Genomic DNA, 20,036 nt, shown 5'->3' on the forward strand with positions numbered 1-20,036 from the left:
CAAGCTCCAGGGTTCATCACTGCCTTATTGGGCTCCGTTAAGGATGGGGGTCCATTTCGGAGGAGGCTCTAGTGACTTATAAGGGTCAAGACATCATAAACATCTGCGATCAGTCGCCAGCAACATAGTCTGTGGTAATTACATCAACAGGACTGAAGGCTTCAGTGGAGGCTGAAGGGAAATGCTCAAATGAATTCCCATTGTCTTGTGATAGGCATGTTACCCTCCAACTTTTTGGGGCTCTTGTGAAGATTCCTGTGTAATGTCTCAAGCCACACCTTGCCTTATGCACAATCGAAAGTTGAGGGTTTTTTAAGTTCACACTTGTAAAAGTTGATCCTTAGCTTTATTCCTATCTCAATCATTTAAAGCAACAACATTAAAAGACTCTTTCAAAGTATGTACCGTGTATAAATCATGTAATGTATGTAGCAAAGCCTTTAAAATGTAGAGGTTTGCATTGTCATTATCCTTTATGTGGTAACAATCTACTTGTAAGTTTTATGCTATTAGAAAAATATAAGAACAAAAACAAAGCTGCATTTGAAAGAAACAACTACAAGATAGTAATAAATATGAAATAATTTCAACCAAAAATGTTGAAAAGTGGTGCACATAGAGAAAAAGAGCAAGCTAAGCTAAGCACAATATACAAGTGAGGACTGCAAGAATATAGGCTCAGTCATCAGCTCCATGGTTTGTTTAGAAATAGTGATTGCATTGCATTGTCATGGTTTAGGTTTTTAGATCTTAGACTGTTTTTTGGCCATGTTTCAGCTCTTCCCTGCAATGATTTATCTGAAAACTGCCTGCTTAAATGCCTATGTGTTTCTAAATGTCAGCTCAAGAGGTGATGGTGCACAGCAGCATTTCTTGCTCTAGTGAATGAGAAGAGCCTTAGCAATGTAGCTATTTGTAAAAATAGTGTATCAAACTCAGTACCAACTTTCAGGTTAAGGATGTTTTACATAACTCCCCATATTCAAGATGACAAATTAAAATGAAAGAGTGTAATAGACAGTCTCCAAGGGCATGGCCATAAAAGTAGGTTGTGACAGTAGGCTCCTAGCCCTGGCTGTTACTAGCCTTGATCTAAGGGTGCAAGCAATGCAAGCAGCTCTGCTCTTTTATGCCACATGACCCTTGATTAACACAAAAACCTTTTCTCTGCCTTGACTTCTACCATGTACCACATAAAATACCAGGTATTTTGTACCTGTATTTTTTGGGCAGTTCACTACGATGTTTACTTGACAGCTGGCTCCTTATGCTCATGGGTTAACATACAAAGCTGCTATAATACACAAAGTATTTCTGAGTGAAGAGAAAAAAATCTATTACGGATGCGCACTTTTCAGTGGATATATCCTACTAAGACATACTAGGTGAAAGCTGGATTTAGAAAGAGCAAAATTTTCAGAGTAAAATTTCAGAGAATGACACATCAAGGGCTTAACAGCAGTGGCCCCATAAAGAACCGAAGGATGTTCTAATATTGAACCTGGAGAAGGCTGGAGAAGCACCTTCTTTCCGGAGCTTGTGAAGGAACTTTTTTCCCCTTCAAAAATATTATAAAATTCTTAAAATACAATTGAGAATCCAAATTGTTAATCAGCTGCACTGATCTGATCCTAGAGGAAGTCTCAATTGGTTTTCCCTTTAAGTAGCTAACTTATTTGCTTTATGAGGAACAAAAGCTACAAAGCAGGCAAACATCTCATTCATATTATTTCATGAATCAGAATGTCTGCTTTTGTTCTGGATTACAAAAGAAATGCAAAAGCAACCACCTAAGGAAGAACAAAAGCTTTCACAAGAGGCTTTATTGCAAACAGTCTTACAGAGTATTCTCAACTCACAGGTAACATAAACACTTAGAAAACTTTCATTTAAATCTCAAACCTTTGAACCAAAGTGGTCATGTAGCAGCAACCTTTCATAGAAATGCAACAAGGTTTTGGCTATCAATAGAAAGTAGACGTTTAAATTACAGGTATCTCCAAGTGCCTCAACGCACTGTCCACAAGAATGTTATGCCAACCGCGCACAGCACATGGATGCTGAGTCGGCCACAGTTGAAGTCAGAGGTGGGTTTTGGCTCTGATTTCCTGGGAGCAGGCTTGTACTCTAGACTTACCTGCTCCACATGCAGCAATGCGCTCGGCTGTTCCCTAAGAAAGGCACATTTTTACAATAAGCAACTGCAATGGAGGGTGCAGCAGTGTCTACTAATTTTGTCATTCCAAAATGCTCCTGTAAGGTAGTTGAAAAAAAAACAAAAACAACAACAAAACACTAAGAGCTAAAAAAACCAGGATCCTAAGAGCAGGTGGTCAATCCTCGCCAAGTGTTGCTAGCATCAACATTTGCCTCAAAATATGGCTTTGCTGGTGCCATATAATTCTGAATTTCCACCAATATAATTAACAGCACTAGTCACCTGTCAGTTCCACCAGGAGCTGCAGACCCAGCTCCCACCGGGAGCTCTGCTCATGGGGGGTCAGCACGGCAGCAGCACTCAGGGGATTTCTGCTCTGTCGTAGCCCTGCAGGAGACCAGAGGCTTCCATGGGGAGACTGGTAGGGAGACAGTTTGGAGGCATCAACCCGGCTGAGCTTCCCAGCAGGGAAAAGGGGCTCCCAGCTCCTTGGCACAGCAGTCCTTGCCGGGAACGTCCGTGCCACCAGCCACTGAGGAGAGGCTACACAGGCAGCCACCCTCTCCATGCAGCAAGACACCTAGGAGAGCCACCTTTCCAGGTCAGGCTGGTGCCTGGGAGCAATTACTCACATCTGAAAAACAGCATTTTGGCAAAGCGGAACTCTTGGAAAGGAAAATCACCTCTGTCAATGTCATTGGGGGCTCCTTTAGTACAAAATCAGTGTAACTGAGGTATAGCACGTCATATTTTATTTGGTCCCTTGTCATTTTTGGTTCCTTTTTCAACTAAGATGAGAAATTCATTGACTTACTTAATGGCCAAGGAAGTCTTGTTCTGCTTCAAAGCAGCCATTGCTTCAATCATATATATACAAAAAAAAAAAAAAAAAAAAAAAAAATTAAAAAAAAAAAAAAAAAAAAAAAAAAAAAAAAAAAAAAAAAAAAAAAAGTAGGCTGTTACGGAACCTGGATGCAGGAGAACAGAAGCAGGCCCACTTTCTGTACATTTAGATTCAGTAGTAGTATCAGTTATTTTATTACTTCTGTTACTCAAATACAGATGGAAAAGAATCAAAAAACAGTTCCATGACATGTATACTTCAAATTGTGTTGCTCAAGGGCTTCTCTGGAGACAAAATTTGCCTCTACAATCAAAATACAACAATCAGCAAACTGGCAAAAACTTGAGATTTAGTAAAGTATCTCACAACATGTTTCAAGTCCCGAGTCACAAAAGCTGCTGGGAATATAAATGATCACAATACTTCTACACACACTTTTTCCTGCAATTCGCTGTTTAAAATGTTCTTCAAGTAATAAATGCTAATAAATACCAAATGTACAGCTGAAATTCCTTTACAGCAAAATAGTCACTTGTTTGTTTTTGCTGTCTACATGGTGCAAAGAAAACGCATTCACTTCAAAAGAAGAAACTTGACTTTTTTTTTTTAGGTTCAACTCTGCAATACTTTACTTAGAAGCAGCCATCACACCAATTCAGCCACAAAGGACACAAATATACATCTTCAACCAATTACAGTCTTCACATCCTCATATGAATTAATCCTCATGTTATCTTATATGATTTTTTTTTCTTTTTCTGAATGAATATTTATGAGTGGTTTTCGTGGGCTCTGCCTCTCTGGAGAAAAAGGAAAAAACTGTCAAACTTCCATGATAACCATATAAACTGTAAATCTTACTCTCAAAACCTGAGATTACCGCTACTGTTTGAGTCATCTTTCTCCCAGAAAGTAGGGTAGCAGAATGAATCACTTTTAACTTTAACTTTCTCTTTAACTTTAACTTTAACTTTTAACTTTAACTTTCTCTTTAACTTTAACTTTCTCTATTGTCATGAGCAGCTTGTATATTCAATGATACATATTTTTTAAAAAATACTACTTAAAAAACAACAAAAATCTGAAAGCTAAACATGGAAGCATGTCAGTTACTTCAGCACAGATTTTGTTTATGCAAATATGCCTTGCTAAACATACATCCTTGGTGCTACCACTTACTTAATGTAGACATTGGCTGCTGAGAACAAAGACTCGAAAGCTGGATTGGTAACCTGATGGGGAAACATTCACAAATTGCAAATTTCTCCTCTGGAGCTGCAAATTTCCTGGAGGCTACAAAACTGAGCTAGCTTTCAAATGGAGCATTTATTACTTACAGATATATAAATATGCATAGATTCTGTTATGAATACATTGTAGCTGGCATCTGGATCTTAATGTGCCAGCAACAATTGCACTGTGATATAAATTTTATGAATTCTCCTCTTGCTACGGCACAACATGATGCTTGGGGACCATAACGAGTGTTTTATTCTGCAGAGAAGAAAAATAAAAGATCCCCAAATACAGAAAATTTAGGGTTGGCAGATGATACTTACCAGATTGTTAGTAAACATCTACATTTTCTTCATGTACCTGTTCTGTACTCAAATCCTTATCCCAGGCCTACATTCTTCACTTAAGCTTTTATTGAACAAGCATGAGGTGCAGAGAGGTTTCTGGCAGAGCAAGTGGTAACTCACACTGGGAATCCTGTCAGGCTGGAAGTGGAGGACAACCGTTGTATAACTCTGTGTTCTAACTCATGTGCAAATGCCCAGGCACTAAGCCACGGAAACTGGACCTCATTCTCCACCTAGGCATGGCCAATTTGAATGTTCTCTTTTTGCACTAGTGAAAGGAGTCTAGGGGTCCTCAAGCTGCCCAAACTCTCAATGAAGTCCAAAGCAAATCCAGCTTTCAGTTCACATTTTCTACCTTTGAGGTTTCCATTGCTTGTGAAATGACTGAAATGACTGAAAATTTGAAAGAGTGACTGCTGGAGATTGTCAGAGCTGTCACTGCCAACCTCACTGGAAAATTCATTTTAACCCAATAATTGCTATATGTCTGCAATGAATCAGAAGCATCCATTCCATTTTTAAAAGCCTATTAAAGCCTATATCCTATTTAAAGGATCCAATGCATTTTCAGTGCCTGTGATTCACATAGTTGCAACACAACTGGAAACAATGATAATCAGATTTTATCTCTCTTCACTTCAAACTTGAATTACACAGTTTTGCAAGACATTGGATGTTTCTTAATCAGTTCTGTCTTCTCAGTTGTTTGTTGTAGTATCAATGCACTTAGCAGTTTTAAAAATAGGATGATTGTTTGGTACCAAAACTCCAGAAGATGAGATTTCATTGAAACAGTAAATGTACAAGACTCAGTAAAACTCACTAAAATTAGTCACTATTAGGGTATCCTATGTTACCATTGCACCCACCTACCAGCTGGGGAAGACTAGAAATGCTGAGAGAGCAGCTTAAAATACATAAATTTTCCTGGGAGGCAGAGTTTCTAAAGTCTACTTTGGAAAATGTGATGTTTCTGCCAAGTTTTACATCACAGAGAATGCTATTTTGTGCTTCCTTGCCACCTGCTTAAGTGCCTGCCCTGAGAGAGCATTTAGAAATCTAAAGCAGACAGGCAGAAAGTGGGATTTTAATGGCATCTGAGCTAGTTAGTAACACAGCACTTACTGAAGTGATACGTAACAATATTTTAAGTACCAGAAAGGCCTTCTTTTGTAGTTAGCAGTACCACCCTGATAACTTAACAGGCCATGGCTGTACAGGTGGGGACATGGCAAGAAAAGTGTTTTATATGCAGAAAAAGGTAGGAACCAAAATGTTCCAAACTGAAGTGTAATGATACATAGATGTTTTTTAAATGAAGTGCATCAGGCATGTTAAAATTTCCAGGTGGTCAATCTGTACCATTGGATTCATGAACCAATGAACCATTGGATGCATAATAACATACTATTATTTGGTTGTTTTGGTGAGAATCTGTGTTTTTGTGAAGCTAAATAGGCAAGTTTCATTATAAACATAACTGAAAGCTACTTAGGCATAGAGCTCACATACTTACATCCACATATATATGATTTTTAGAATTAGGTTTACTTAGTGATATAACAAATATCAGGGAAAAGTGATAAAAAAGAGCACTTTTTTGGTTTGAAGTTTGAAAACTGAATTTACATGCTGCACTATATTTCACTAGCTTCCAGTATGCATGAGAATGGAAAGATGAAACCTCAAAAACAATTCCCGAAGCAGTAAATTTCTGTAATATTTAGAAGCATAAATGTGGACTCAAAGTCCACATTTTTCCTATTTAACAAACTACCACTTTTTAATTAGATATTTTCCCTTCAAAATATTTTATTTCAGCATGCAGACCCAAAACAAAATTTATTATTTAGGTTCTTCCACAGAAATGTGAACTATTATTTTTTTCCCCCACACAAAATCTTACCATTTCTGAAATTCTACTTTCTAACAGAAAACAAACATGCTCAATTTTTCAGTCTTTTACTTCAGTCTTTTCCTACTGATGGCAACAAAAGCACCTGGCCCAACTTCTCAGTTTCCCAGATCTAAGGTTAGAAATTGTAGCTTTAATTTAAAAAAAAAAAAAAAGAGAGAAAAGGGAAAATTTGTCAATATGAACAAGATAGATGAAAATATGGATCTCTGAACAACAGCAGGAAGATGCAAAAGTCCCTAGTTAATATAATGAAACAGATAAACCAGAATCCTCTTGGTTCTATTAAATATTGGAATTCTGGCCTTCATGGGTGAAAAACAAATCAGGAGAAAAAAGATTCAGGACAGTGATCCAGGCCTAACAAGGTGCCTCTCTTAGTGGTGTCACTTTTCATAGTGTTAGCACACTTAGCAGAATAAAATATTTTACTTCCTACCATCAGGGCCACAACAGTTGGACAGCTACAACTTTCGGAGTGTAAGATCTCCTCACTTTTCCTTGCAATTTCCAAACTAATAAAAGCTTAAACAACTTTGAAAATACAAATTCATCCCACTGCTATACTAACTAGGGTCGCAATGCAGCATTTATTTTCTTTCCTTCACTCTCAGTGCCCACCCAAATCTTGAAATATCAAATCATCTGTAATAAAATGAATCAGAAACACCTGGTTCATTGAATGTCCTAGTTTGACTTCTGAATGTTCTGATCACAGAAGTAAATGTATTTTTATTGCATGAGTCACATGATTTGTCTTACTTACCTTAATCATTTTTTGTTTGTGAGATCAACCAAAACCAAATTTCCAAAGTTACAAATCTGCTCTACTTTAAAGCAGAAAGTACAAGAAAATTAGTTTAGAAATTCATCACAACAATCCTACCTGAATTCTTAAGAGAATTGGATCTTAAGTGAATTCTTAAGTGATTCTAAAATCGAAACCTAACTTTACATTGCCCTGGTGACTTCTTGAAGATAGGCAAGTGCTTAACAAAGACTCATCCTGCTAAGTCTCAGCCTTTCTGGATCAGATACAAAGATCTGATTTGAGCTATTTGTGCCAGAGAAGATCTAAGCACAAAAAATAAATTTGGATGATAGTTACTCTGGCACAGACTCTGCCTTTACAGAAAACTGTTCATCAAACTGTAAATTGAATTTGGCTCTTGTTGAAATACATAAATAAGAAGTAAGCTTCAGACAATACGGAAGTAAAATCATGCAGTGCTGTTCTTGAATAGCACAAATGGTGAGGAAAAAACTTCCCAGAACAAAAGCCAAGGATATTTCTGCTAAAAATATTTTTCCAACTTGACAGAGATGATCAGTACATTTGTAATATCTAGCATGTGCTCAAGGCCAGCTTCAAATGGTGAGAAGAAGCATACAGTAACTAAGTAGATCCAAGTGACATCATTTGCAAAACTGATCACTGTGTCATGATAGTTTCTACTGTTGGTAAGAAGAAAAGATTTTCCAACTATGTCTTTAACTAACCATGTTAAATCTAGCCTGTATTAAATCTATTAAACACAAGTCATTTGAACTGGTCTAATCAGAACATAACATCTCATTGTAGACTGGTAGTCAAGGACATCTAAACTTTCACCATAAGCAGAGAATTACTTGTAAATAATCTTAGCACTCAGATTAATAAAACTGCAGAATATTAAGTTATATAATTGTTAGAAAAAATCAAATGCACATACCTCATACACAGAGAGATCACACCAAGTCATTGTTAAAGCAAGTTACAAATGTTTTGAATAGCATCATATAAGAATTCAAACTTGACATTAGAAAGATAAAATACTTTTTAAATCAGTGACACTGAATAATGCTTTTAAAAACCATTTTATGCTATATTTCCACATTGGAATACTGCTGAATTCAAACTCCTTGGTATTTAACCAATGTACTCTGTTCTATGTTCTCCCTATTATTGTGCTTTTTAGATAAAGTTATAAATAAGACTCCCAATATTTAGTTTCTCAAGGAATTGAGACTGCTGAATGCTATTTTCATCTGAGCAATCACAATTGGCATGTTTCTTCTGTTAAAAACACTTGGCACAGAAGATTAGTTCCATACCTTCAAACAGACTGACTTGAAAAATATAAATATATACTGTATTTATATATAATGTGTATATATACACTATCAATATTCACATTAGAGAATCAGAATAATTTTATTGAAATTACGTTTTTAGAAAGCCTTCTGTTGTGACTTCATGTTCACATAAAGCAACAAGAATTTTCAAGTGTACCATGTTAAATGGGGATTCTTAAACCTAACGTAAACATACTGGTGAAATATATACGAATATGCTTTTTTTCTTTAATTTGCATGTTTTCAGATCTGCAATTTTCACCAGCGATAGCTTGCAAGTTGCAAAAGCTAAAGTCAGCTAGAGTCAGTGTTTCCTCTCAGCAGGCTGCTGCAGGCAGAGTTCACTCCCCGAAGAAACTATTGGCAAATTATTCTCAAGGTGGTGGTTGATGAGATGACTTATGCTGTCAAAAACACGATCTTTTGTACGAACCTTTAAAGAAAGGATGCAAGAGAAAACATTAAAGAAAGAGCAAAATACTTTTTTCCTTTACCTCTGCATTAAAATTCTCTAAGAATAAAATAAAACAGTTAATCATAACTTTGTTTTTTATCCCCAGTTTTAAGAGACTGATATCATCAAAATCTGCAGGAGTTTGGCTGCTTTTTCAGCAAACTCTTCTGTGCTTTGCTCGCTCTATTCTCTCCAAATGGACAGTTTGCTTGCTATCTATGAGCCAGGCTGCCACAAGAGGCCTACCTGAAAACTGACCTGCTGCTTTGAAGTATATTCACTCTTTTTTTTTTTTTTTTTTTTTTTTTTTTTTTGTTATGAGAAAGAGCTGTCCCTTCAAAGAGACCATGATTCTTCTTGCCATGTCTCATGTCTCCTTATAAAGACCTTCTTCAGAGGCTGAAAGACTTGCTTCACTTCTGCCTGAAAATTCGCTTCTCCCAGAAGTGCTGCAGTTGTCACTTCTGTTTGGCTTGCTTCTGTTTGCCCTGTGCTGCACAGTACCCACTTGAGCTTCTGAAATTCAAGCCCTTCAGAGAAGGGAACAGCATGTTTCCATCACATTTACTAGCACTCTGCACTGGCATCCTGCTAAGCAAATTATTACATCCATGAAAAGACAACACTGATATTGCAAGGTCGAGCAGTCAAAGGTTAGAGCGGGCCAAAAACTAATTCATCATAGAAAACAAACTTGAATGGTATAACCACATCTTCACAAAAAATTGCTTCCTCTGTTCAGAGTGAGTGAAAGAACACAGAGCTTCCCCAGAAGGAATAGTCTCTCTCACACCAATGTCATGCCCCACTAAAGGTTCATGCTGAGAAGATTCTAGAAGGTCCCAGAAAAAAAAAGCATATGAACACTTATATAAAATGGGGGATATCATCTGTTCTCCTTCAACTTTTATCAAGAGGTAAGAACTTTACACTGCAGCAGACACATCTCCTGAAATATGTCCCCACAAATAAATGCTTGCAAAACTATTAGCAACTTAGGACAGGCTGGCATAGGAAAAATAAAAAACAACCAACCTTGACGCCAAATGATACTATTAGCTTGGTAAACATTAGCAATATCATTGAAGAAAACCATTAGGTTCACATGGTTTCTGAAACATACCTCTGAAACATCATTGCATATATTTATTTTATTTTACCATATTTTTATTTTACCAGGATGATTAAGGGAATGGAACATCTCTCGTATGAAGAGAGGCTGAGCGAGCTGGGCCTGTTTTCTCTGGAGAAGAGGCGGCTCAGAGGGGATATGATTAATATGTACAAGTTCAGGAAGGGAGAATGCAGGGAGGAAGGGGACAGGCTGTTCTCACTGGTGGCCAGCGAYARGACGAGGGGTAATGGCCACAAGCTGRARCAYARGAAGTTCCGTCTCCAGGTGAGGAGGAACTTCTTTACTGTTAGGGTGACAGAGCAGTGGAACAGGCTGCCCAGGGAGGTTGTGGAGTCTCCTTCTCTGGAGGTCTTCAAAACCCGCCTGGATGCCGCCCTGTGCCACGTGCTCTAGGTGTGCCTGCTTGAGCAGGAAGGTTGGACTAGATGATCTGTAGAGGTCCCTTCCAACCTTAAATATTCTGAAATATTCTGAAATATTCTGAAATATTTGAACCCGTATTTTTCAAATTAAAGGATATCTCTAAAACATCGTCTGAATTCACATGAATACTTTTTAAGTCAGCTCAGTTCACTGAGTGTGTCCTCACTGCTCTGCCATTTCTGAAGTTCAAGATCTAATTCTAAATCCAGTAGAAAGCTTGAACTCTTCAGTTTGAAGCATCACTTACCTTGAAGGAGAGGCTCTTTTTGTGAGATGGATGAGGGTAGATGCAACAGGAGAGTTAACTCTGCTCTGAAAGGAAGGTTTAAGTGTTGTAACATACCACTGGCTATTTTTTGTGTGTGTTAATGAATGGCCATCACTCTTTGTATGCCTGAGTTTCCTGCGTACTTATGCCAAGGCCACATGGAAGAAATGCAAGCCACTGGCACACTGCTCAGGCCTGATGAACCTTGCATTTTATTAACTATGCTCTGCTCTGCTAAGTCACAAATAAAGCTGTCAATAGTGCATGGATCTCCATCTAGAGGCACAGCTGACCTATACTGACCTATACGGTGCCATAGGAATCTTAGTCTTTTCAAGTTGTGCCTCTTTACATGGATTCCTGTAAAAGCAGGGTCTTTGGAGCTCCCACAAATTGGCGGCACCTGTTGTGCAAGATCGTGCAAGGTGCTGCATAGCCCACTTCCTCCAGAGCTTCACCTCAGGGACATAAAGAACCTGCTAGAAGGACAGCTACTTGGGTCTGGAAAGCACTTTAGTTCTTTATCTAGTTTGAGTTTCAGGGCCTGCACTGAAGAGAGACAAAAAGTGCCGCCCTTAGAAGCAATGGAAAAAAGACAAGGGTCTCTATCCTTTACCTGCATCACAAAAATGGCCCAGGATTCACAAAGATTTGGTACTTCACATCTGTAAGGACAGCATAAGGCATATATATCTTCTGAGTTTTCAGAGTAGTGGCCATTGGGTGGTGGGCTGCAACAGCTACTTCAAGTATTTATTTTGAAGGGAGATTTAAGAGGTCCTACTGAAAAAGTTGGGAAAAGGCTGGCAAAATTTTAGCAAATGAGGTGCTTCTCCAAGAGGCTTGCTTGGCACTCACATTCCCAGGCTGTTGTCTCAGTAAAGCCTAGCACTATGCAGTTATTATGGAAAGTATATGAAGTGCAAAAAAAACCAGCATTTGACTGCCCTCTTGTGGCAAACGTAATTCAGGTAAGTGTCATGGTCTTTTCTTCATTGCAGCATTTCTACTCTGCAGCATTGACATAATTCTGCAGGTTTTCTGCAAGCTTCTCAGCTGAAATGGATGCCAGTAGCAGCTCCCTTCCTGGAGCATCTCAGTTGCTCTGAGGCTTGTACTTTACAAAGAAGAGAAGTTGACAGCTGTCTGCAACCAGGTGCCAAGAACAAAATTTGTGGCTATGCTTTAGGCTGCCTCAGAGGAGGCTAAGCCTCTGCAGCACCAGGGCAGCAGAGCTGCAGAAGCTGGAGTTTCTCTGCCCACAAAATTCTGCAGACAATAGCTCCCTTTCTTGCCTAAGGGAGACCTTGCACTCCAAAGCAACAGAGAGTTCTTGTCCAGGCTAAGAGCAGGGAAAACTAAATGGCCTAGAGCACACAGTCTGTATTCTGACTGACAGAGAGTATGTCGAAATTTCAGACACAGAGGCTGCCCTATCAGTGATCCCATCAAGAGCGTCTCAGCCAGAAGGTTAAAAAAGTGACTTAGCTACACTTTTGGAAGGCCAGGGCTTTATTGTCTTGACAAAGTTTGGCCTTCATAGCAACACAGCTCCTAACGTTCCCTGCAACCGGCGGAAATCGGGCAGCAGATATGCTAAACATTGGGGACAGAATTTGAGATGTGATGTCACCTTAGATGAGGCTGTGATAATGGCCAGGTGTGAATAAGCTATAAGCAAGATTAAACATATTTAGAGAAAATAAGTCAAGTCAGAAGCCTTCCACAGTATTATTCCAGTATTATTATAGAGAGTATTATTTTAGAGAGGGTCCAGTGTAGAGCAACAAAAATGATTAGGGGACTGGAGCATCTATCTTAGGAGGAAAGACTAAGCGAGGTGGGCCTGTTTAGTCTAGAGAAGATTGAGAGGAGATCTGATCAATATGTATGAGTACCTGAGGAGAAATTATAAGAAGATGGGGCCAAACTCTTCGCAGTGGTGGCCAGTGGTAGGACAAGGGGCAATGGGTACAAATTAAAACAGAAGTTGTTCCATCTCCATGTGAGTAAGAACTTCTTTCCTGTGATGGTGACAGAGCCCTGGCACAGGCTGTCCAGGGAGGCTGTGGAGTCTCCTTCTCTGGAGATCTTCCTAACTCGCCTGGCAAACCCTGTGCCTCTGGGTGTCCCTGCTCGAGCAAAGGTTGGATTAGATGATCTCTAGAGCTCCCTTCCAGCCTCAATCATTCTGTGATTCTGTGATTTGGGAGTCAGCACTTACAGTTCCTTCTGGATCCACCAACAGAAGATGCTTGGCTTGTCCATTATGCATGCCAGTCAACACATAGGAGCCGGGATTTGTAGTACTTTTCCTAACGAGGAAGTCTCCACATTTCTTGAGCAGTTGTTCTGCTTCTTTCCTACTCATTTCTCCTTGATACCAAGGTTCGGTAGCCAGCTCCTCCATCTTAGTCCGGTCTGCTGCTCTGGATAAAAGAGGACTGGTGCATTCAATGGAGGTGGCCTTACTCAGCACTGGCTCAGACGTTTGGCTCTTGAGAGCATCTTCAAATGGTTCTGGTTATAGACACAAAAACAAGTGCAAGATCATTCAGAGATAAATATATTACATTGCAAGAAAGTGATATTCCAGGTGTTTTTAACTGGATTTATTTTGTGTAATAGCCACTTCCTTTTACCTGTATGAAAAACTAAAGGAAGATGTGCTGTTAGGCCCTCCAATTTATAGAATATATTAAGAGCAAAGAATGCAAAATGTTAAAAGTACACACTATCCACAGAAAAGTGCTGCTAAAAATCAAAGCCAACCTTGATACAACCTTCTGAAAAGTACTCATGTAAGGTACTGATGAAAAGTACTGATTCTCTTTTAGTAATGGCAAAAATAACATATTGTCAACACTTGTATTTATAGGCGCTGGTACAGGGCAGAATTCTCGTTTTGTCTTGCCACTTACGTCAGACAATTTAATTTCAAATAAATTGCATAATATGGGTAGCCAAAGTTGTTATGCTCATATCTGGCCACTTGTCAAAAAACATATTCATTTACCAATTATGCATTAGTGAGTCTCTACCCTAAGGCAATGTCTGGAAGGATCAGTAGTCTTTACTACTCATCTTACTCATCTTCCTGACGGACACAGGCTTTACTTTGATTTAGCTAACTGAAATCATCCTTGAGGAAGTATCTTTTAAACCTCAGCTGACCTCTGAACTCAATATTACTTTCTCCAGATTGGAATGGAAAAGTACATCATTAAATTTCCCCAAAATCTTGCAGAAATAGGTCAGTGTATGCTTAATCATGTGCTGCACTGACCTATCAAGAGCTATTTTCACTTTCAGACTTCCACAACCAGACTTTCATCTGATTAGCTAATATTAAAAAATATGTTGTTTTACACCCATTAGACTTGCCAGAGGACATCTACAGAGCAGCTTATTCCAAAAGCAATAAACTAGCTCTAAATACGCCACTAAGGTTCTAAGAGTATACACAGTGGTGGTGTGGGGCCACATAAGGGTTAATGTAGCTCAGAGAAATAGGGTAAACACTATGTTGTCCCAGCTTGTTGGCACTTCAGCTGACTGTTTAAATCCAGCTACACTTTGTCTCTACTACACTGCTGCCCAACACCTTTAACTTGACAAATTCCATTAACATTGGGCTAACTGATGCATTTTCTAGTGCCATTTTTCTCTTGCAAACTCATGATTAATAAAGATTAAAGAGAAAGAGAAAGAGAAAAAATTATTTTCCTTATTTTTAGGAAAAGAATGTGAAGGCAAACATATATATTTTAAGGATGATGAATGCCTGAAATCAAAGTTAACATCCCTCTCTCATTTCACAGACCAAACTTTTCTCACTGCAGGTCACTCTTCACAGGAAGGTGCCCTCCCTCCCACTAGAAAGCACTGCTAGGCACATTTCGGAAAAATATTTCCAGACGGCAGCATTAACATAAAGAAATAACAGAAATGTAGATATGTTATTTTACACATAATATACAGGTACCAACTGCTTTGTCTCACTTCCTTTTAGCTATGTGAACTGAATTAACATACATAAATAAATAATGTGTCAGCAAAAGATTGGAGGCACGAACAGTGGAACAACTGGGCAAGTTTCTGCTTTCCCAATCCTTTTTGCTAAATATGATCTGTTCATAGCTGAGAACAGTATAGCACCAAAATTAAGTTACGACTGATGCTTAAAACATTATTCTAAGGCTATAGCTATGATATTTATTTCCTAACAGCTAACTTCAAAGTTAAAACAGAAAGCTAAATGGGACTTTGGCATAGGATAAAAAGTTTTTATAAATTCCCTTCCAGTTTCTTTATTGCACGAAGTCTCTATCACATAGATTTATTTCCTTTTAGTATATTGGCACTCAGTCCTCCATTCCAGTTCATGTGAAGGTTCCTGATCTTATTTCCTTCTGACGTGTTGTCATTAGAAGGTTAATACAGGCTGCAACTCAGCTTATCACACAAATAATACAAACTAGCTTCAAATCTTTTGCCACCCTTATTTTGAAGTCAGAGATGAGAAACCACCACAAAATCCAAAATTCATCATGAATCCCCCAGGATTTCCCCCAGGAAATTCCTCTGCGTGAGATTCTGAATTCCTTGATGCCAAAATAAATCTGTAAAAATATTGGGTCTCTTTTATAAGAATGGAATGAACAGGGAGGGAACTCACTCATGTCAAAGAGGTCCTTTCCTGGGCTGCTCTCTTTGGCATTATCTGTTGTTCCACTGAAAGCACTTTCAGCATCTGCCTGAAGTGCCAGGAGAGCCTCCATATTTATATGCTGGGTGTTCACGTATGTTGGCATCTCGGCTGTCGGATTTACTTCTGATTTCCCTTCTGGCATGTTATAAATATCCAAAGAGTCTAGAAAATTCAAAAGATTTTTTTTTCTTTTCCTATATTTGATAGAACATTGTTTTTAGAATGACCACAACATATCACATCATTGCAGTTTTAAAATTCCCTGGAATGGAACATGAAAAGACAACAACTGCTGGGTCTAGCTGAAGAAAACTACTGATGAATGAAGAAAGAACTATGTGTCTCATACATTTTTTTTTTCCATAAAGGAAGTGAATTTTAAAAAATACAGATTGTGAATTTCAAAGCTTATGTTGTGTTGGAGTCGTGAGAGAAAGACATGGAATAAAATCCCCAGATTCATGCAGATCAGTGAAAGAGAACAAATTTTGGCACTAGAAAAGAAAGTGACCCAGAAACACAGCAACGCCATCAAGTAAGTGTGGAATGGGTGAAATTTAATGGAGATGATTTAACTGACATGATTTGCTTATAGTTCATACACAATAACAACCAGAAAAATATATGTGATTTGGTATTTACAAGTCAATTGTAGGACATGGTGCAAACACACAAGCACTTTTCTACATTTTGAGAAAGGCTAAAATTAATCTTAATCTACCATAACAAGTGAGATTTCCAGAATGGACCAAATAGTCTCTCATTAAGTACCATGAGCTTTTAAGATATGGCAAACGAGAAAAAGTTCAGAGAAAGCTGAAGGTTGGGGGCTACACAAATTATGAACCTTTCTGTAAAATTTAAGCTTTTATTAAAGTGTGCACTAAAAACAAAAAAAAGTGTCTAGAGTGAAACTAGCAAACAGTTTCCACTGAAACTAACACAAAGTTTCATGACAAAGTAAATGTATCATAAACAAAATATAGGTCATTACGTAAAGATGTTGAGGCATCAGGCTTTCCGGTCCTTTACCCACCCAAGACCACCTGCATTATTAGCACCTATAAGTAGCGAAACTCACCTTGTTTAACAGCCCCATGATGCCAGTCTTCACCAAACTTGTCTCCCAGGTGTCGACTCTGATAATAAGTTTGCTCTCTTTCCACTCCTGCTGCAGACTAGAATGGACACACACAAAGAAATCTTCAATTACCTTTAAAACACTGTGATATATTATGAGTGGTTTTGATGACTTCCTCGGTTGTATTCTGTGTACACCCACTCTTCATTTCTGATTCATCGTGGTGTCAGAATATGTATTTCATGAATGCATTTGTGTAGGAGTAAGGTAACGCTGGTTACCTTCATATAAATTTCTCTCCTTCCTGCTTTTACTAACCCCTGCAATCCCAAATGACACATCACTTCCTTCAGTATGGTTGTCTTCACATAGTGAGACTTGACAAACCATACCTGGGACAAGTGCTCCAAGATGTCCCAAGCACCCTCCAGAGGGACAGAGGACCTTCAAAGTCCTATAAGTAATGACAAGAATTAGTAGATATTAACCATCAACTCCTTCCACCTAGCAAATCTCTGTAGGAATGCAGGAGCCTTCGATTCTCCCAGCTCCTTCCTACCCCACCATGGCTGATTCTACTTACACAGAATAAAACATCACTTTTCTTCTCTTTCTTCTATTTTTTTTCCTAGCTCAATATCCTGTTTCCTAGAGTGGCCAAAATAAATGAAAGAGCAGGGCAAAGACATATGAAGGATCTCCCATATATTCTCCCAGACATCATTTGAAACTCACAGAGCAAACTGATATAAAGGTGGTAACCCTCAGTGGGCTTCTCTTCCCTGAATCTGTGTAACCTTTTAGTGAGATAAAGAACTCACCTCCTTTTGCTTATCCTGGACCTGCCTAATTTGTCACCCCTAGATCACTGATGCTCCCTCATTCAAGAGGCCACGCGTGAAGAGCTGCGAGCTATAAATGTTCCCAGTGCATCCATCCAAAGATACACATCGCTTTTCAATTCTGGATTAGCAGCAGGAGGGCAGAGGTGCAATTGCACTGACCTGAGCTGTATCTGCAGCGGTGGGAAGCCTTGCTTTGAGTCTGGCATCAATGAAGCCTCCAGGAGGGGGCATTTTGTTGGGGATGTTGTTGTAATAGGCATGCTCAGCTACCTCTCCCTCTTCCTCCATCCACGGCTCATCAAAACTCTGCATCCTGTAAGAAAGGGACTGCTTTATTTTGCACATTGCTTGCCAAGTGCTCACAAGCGCTTGTAGCATGTTAGGACTGTCTGTCAGGGGGTGACTATTGCATATTATTTTGAAAATTCAGCTACACTTAGAAATCAGGAAGGAATGATGGATCAGACAGCAGACCCTCTCTGTTTAGACAATCTTAAGCAAGGCTCTCTTTTGCAACAGATTAATTTCTTTATGCTGACTAAAGGATGTTTTCACTCAGCCGTAATAAGTGCCATTAAAAACTGAATTAACCAACTATTGTATTTAACCTTACTGCAGCCTTTGTAATATTGTTACTTGATTGACTGATTAAATTCTAAAACATTGTCTTTAATTATGGCTGCTCTAACACAGATGTAAATCTGGAAGAACTCCATGAAGCTGAGAGATCAGATTTGCAGTTTCACTCTATATTTAACAGTCATTTACACCAGCCCAAAGGGAGTACAGAATTTTTCCAGGTGAAAATAAGTAGCATTTTATATTTACCATGCATTCAGGTAAGAAGTGTTTACTTTCAGTTAAGAAATCACATAGGGTACCAGCTCATTGAATGTAGTGAGCATATACAAAGGCATTCCAAACCACAACTCACTAAAGAAAAGGTTATACCCCAGACTTTTATACATACATATATAAACAGGTAGCTTTCATATCTTCCAGAGAGGACTGGAGATGAAGTCTGTCTACAACATATTATATTCCTAAAAGTTTCACCCTGGTTAATATTAGGAATATTTAAACATCACCAGGCATCTTGAAAGCTCAGTAAATCCAGTTTACTGAATCTAAATTGACAGAATTTTTATGACAATAACAAGGTCTAAGTGATACACAAAGCATCCATTCCTGGATGTCTACTGTCTACTAACACTGTCTACTAACTACAATGGAAAATGCATGAAGTGCCAATAAGTTCACTGTAAAATCCATATTTAAACATTCTTTTAAAGTGCCTGTACTCTTTTCATATTCATATTCATTAGGCAAACTCTAATTTGCTTTGCCAATTCAGCAGAAAGCTCTTGCGGAAGTTTTTAATTCCTGGCCATCTCCAGCACTTTGTCCAGAGTGCATTTTGCTAATTAAATGGAAACCTAAAGCCATTTCTCTAGCAGTCTTCTGTACCCACCTGTCCTGGAAAGTGGGCATCTTAGAGGGACATCGTAAATATTGCTTAAACCGGAGCTCAAAGGCTTGCCCGATGGTGCTGATGACGTCCTGTGCCAGGCCATCGCAGCATTCCAGGATATGGCAAGCTAAACAGGAAAGATTGGCGCATGCAAATCATTACTTATGTTACGGCTGGGTACACGACCCTATGGCAAAAGACCGTCGAGTGTAGCTGTACTATTCACAGTGTGCATAGTTCAGTAAAGCTCAAATCAGCTACAACAAATTTCAGACAATAAGGCCTTTAAAGGTTAAATAGGATTGCTATGATTTATAGCTGCAGTAGGTGAGATCAGAAATCAGTTCCACAATTTTGACAGGCATATTAAGACAGGAAACCTCATAAAATTGCACTCATTATTCCCTGAATGCAATAGGTTATATGAAACCTTGGAGCTTTAAATTGAGCTTATAAAGATATTAGTCAATAATGTCAAAAAAATTCAACTACACAAGCTTTCTTTGCTTTCCTTAATTTTACTTCCACATTAGTTTTAAAAGCTAATCATCCCAAGTTAGCAAGGCCTTCACTTCCTCCAAATTTCCCAAAACTTCCCAAAATACAGGCTCAGGTAGGATACATAACTCAGACACTCATGAAAGTTTCACCTAAACGTGTAGGAATGTACATAGTTGTAAAGAGATGGAAGGTAAAATGCTAAATTAATGTCTCAGTGACATTAAGAAAAGCCCAAGTGAGTTCATATTCTATATTAATTGCTGGACAAAAATACGGCCTGCTGATAGAGCCTAGATCACCAAGGAGAATCTGGTTGTTCTCTAGGTCTTACGATAGTATCATGGGATCTTATTCAAACCTCTGTCTCCCCTGACCATTTTATTAGTTTGAATATAGGTACTTAATTTAATATACAGTTACCAGTTCACTTGAATCAAGAGCTTTGGATGCTAATGTCTTACACATAAGGGCTGCAGCTACGTAATTTTGTCAGTTAAAGCAATATAGCAAGTGAGGAGGTTTAGCAATGGTT

General features: G+C 38.6%; 1 protein-coding gene across 2 annotated transcripts in view; it reads right to left on the reverse strand.

Moving 5' to 3' along the window:
* Positions 1-8,811: 8,811 nt before the first annotated feature.
* Positions 8,812-20,036, reverse strand: part of SHC3 (SHC adaptor protein 3) — a 55,727-nt gene continuing 44,502 nt past the window's right edge. For both annotated transcript variants that reach the window (XM_026053223.1, XM_026053231.1), the window contains exons 7-12: positions 19,004-19,130; positions 17,692-17,845; positions 16,688-16,784; positions 15,574-15,768; positions 13,120-13,415; positions 8,812-9,048 (exon numbers count right to left, since the gene is read on the reverse strand). In XM_026053223.1, coding sequence (XP_025909008.1) covers positions 8,920-9,048; positions 13,120-13,415; positions 15,574-15,768; positions 16,688-16,784; positions 17,692-17,845; positions 19,004-19,130 — 998 coding nt within the window. In that variant the 3' untranslated portion in view covers positions 8,812-8,919. The remainder of the gene's footprint in view (positions 9,049-13,119; positions 13,416-15,573; positions 15,769-16,687; positions 16,785-17,691; positions 17,846-19,003; positions 19,131-20,036) is intronic.

This window comes from Nothoprocta perdicaria, unplaced genomic scaffold, assembly GCF_003342845.1.
Source record: "Nothoprocta perdicaria isolate Ctin4 unplaced genomic scaffold, notPer1 scaffold_114, whole genome shotgun sequence".
Taxonomy (NCBI): domain Eukaryota; kingdom Metazoa; phylum Chordata; class Aves; order Tinamiformes; family Tinamidae; genus Nothoprocta; species Nothoprocta perdicaria.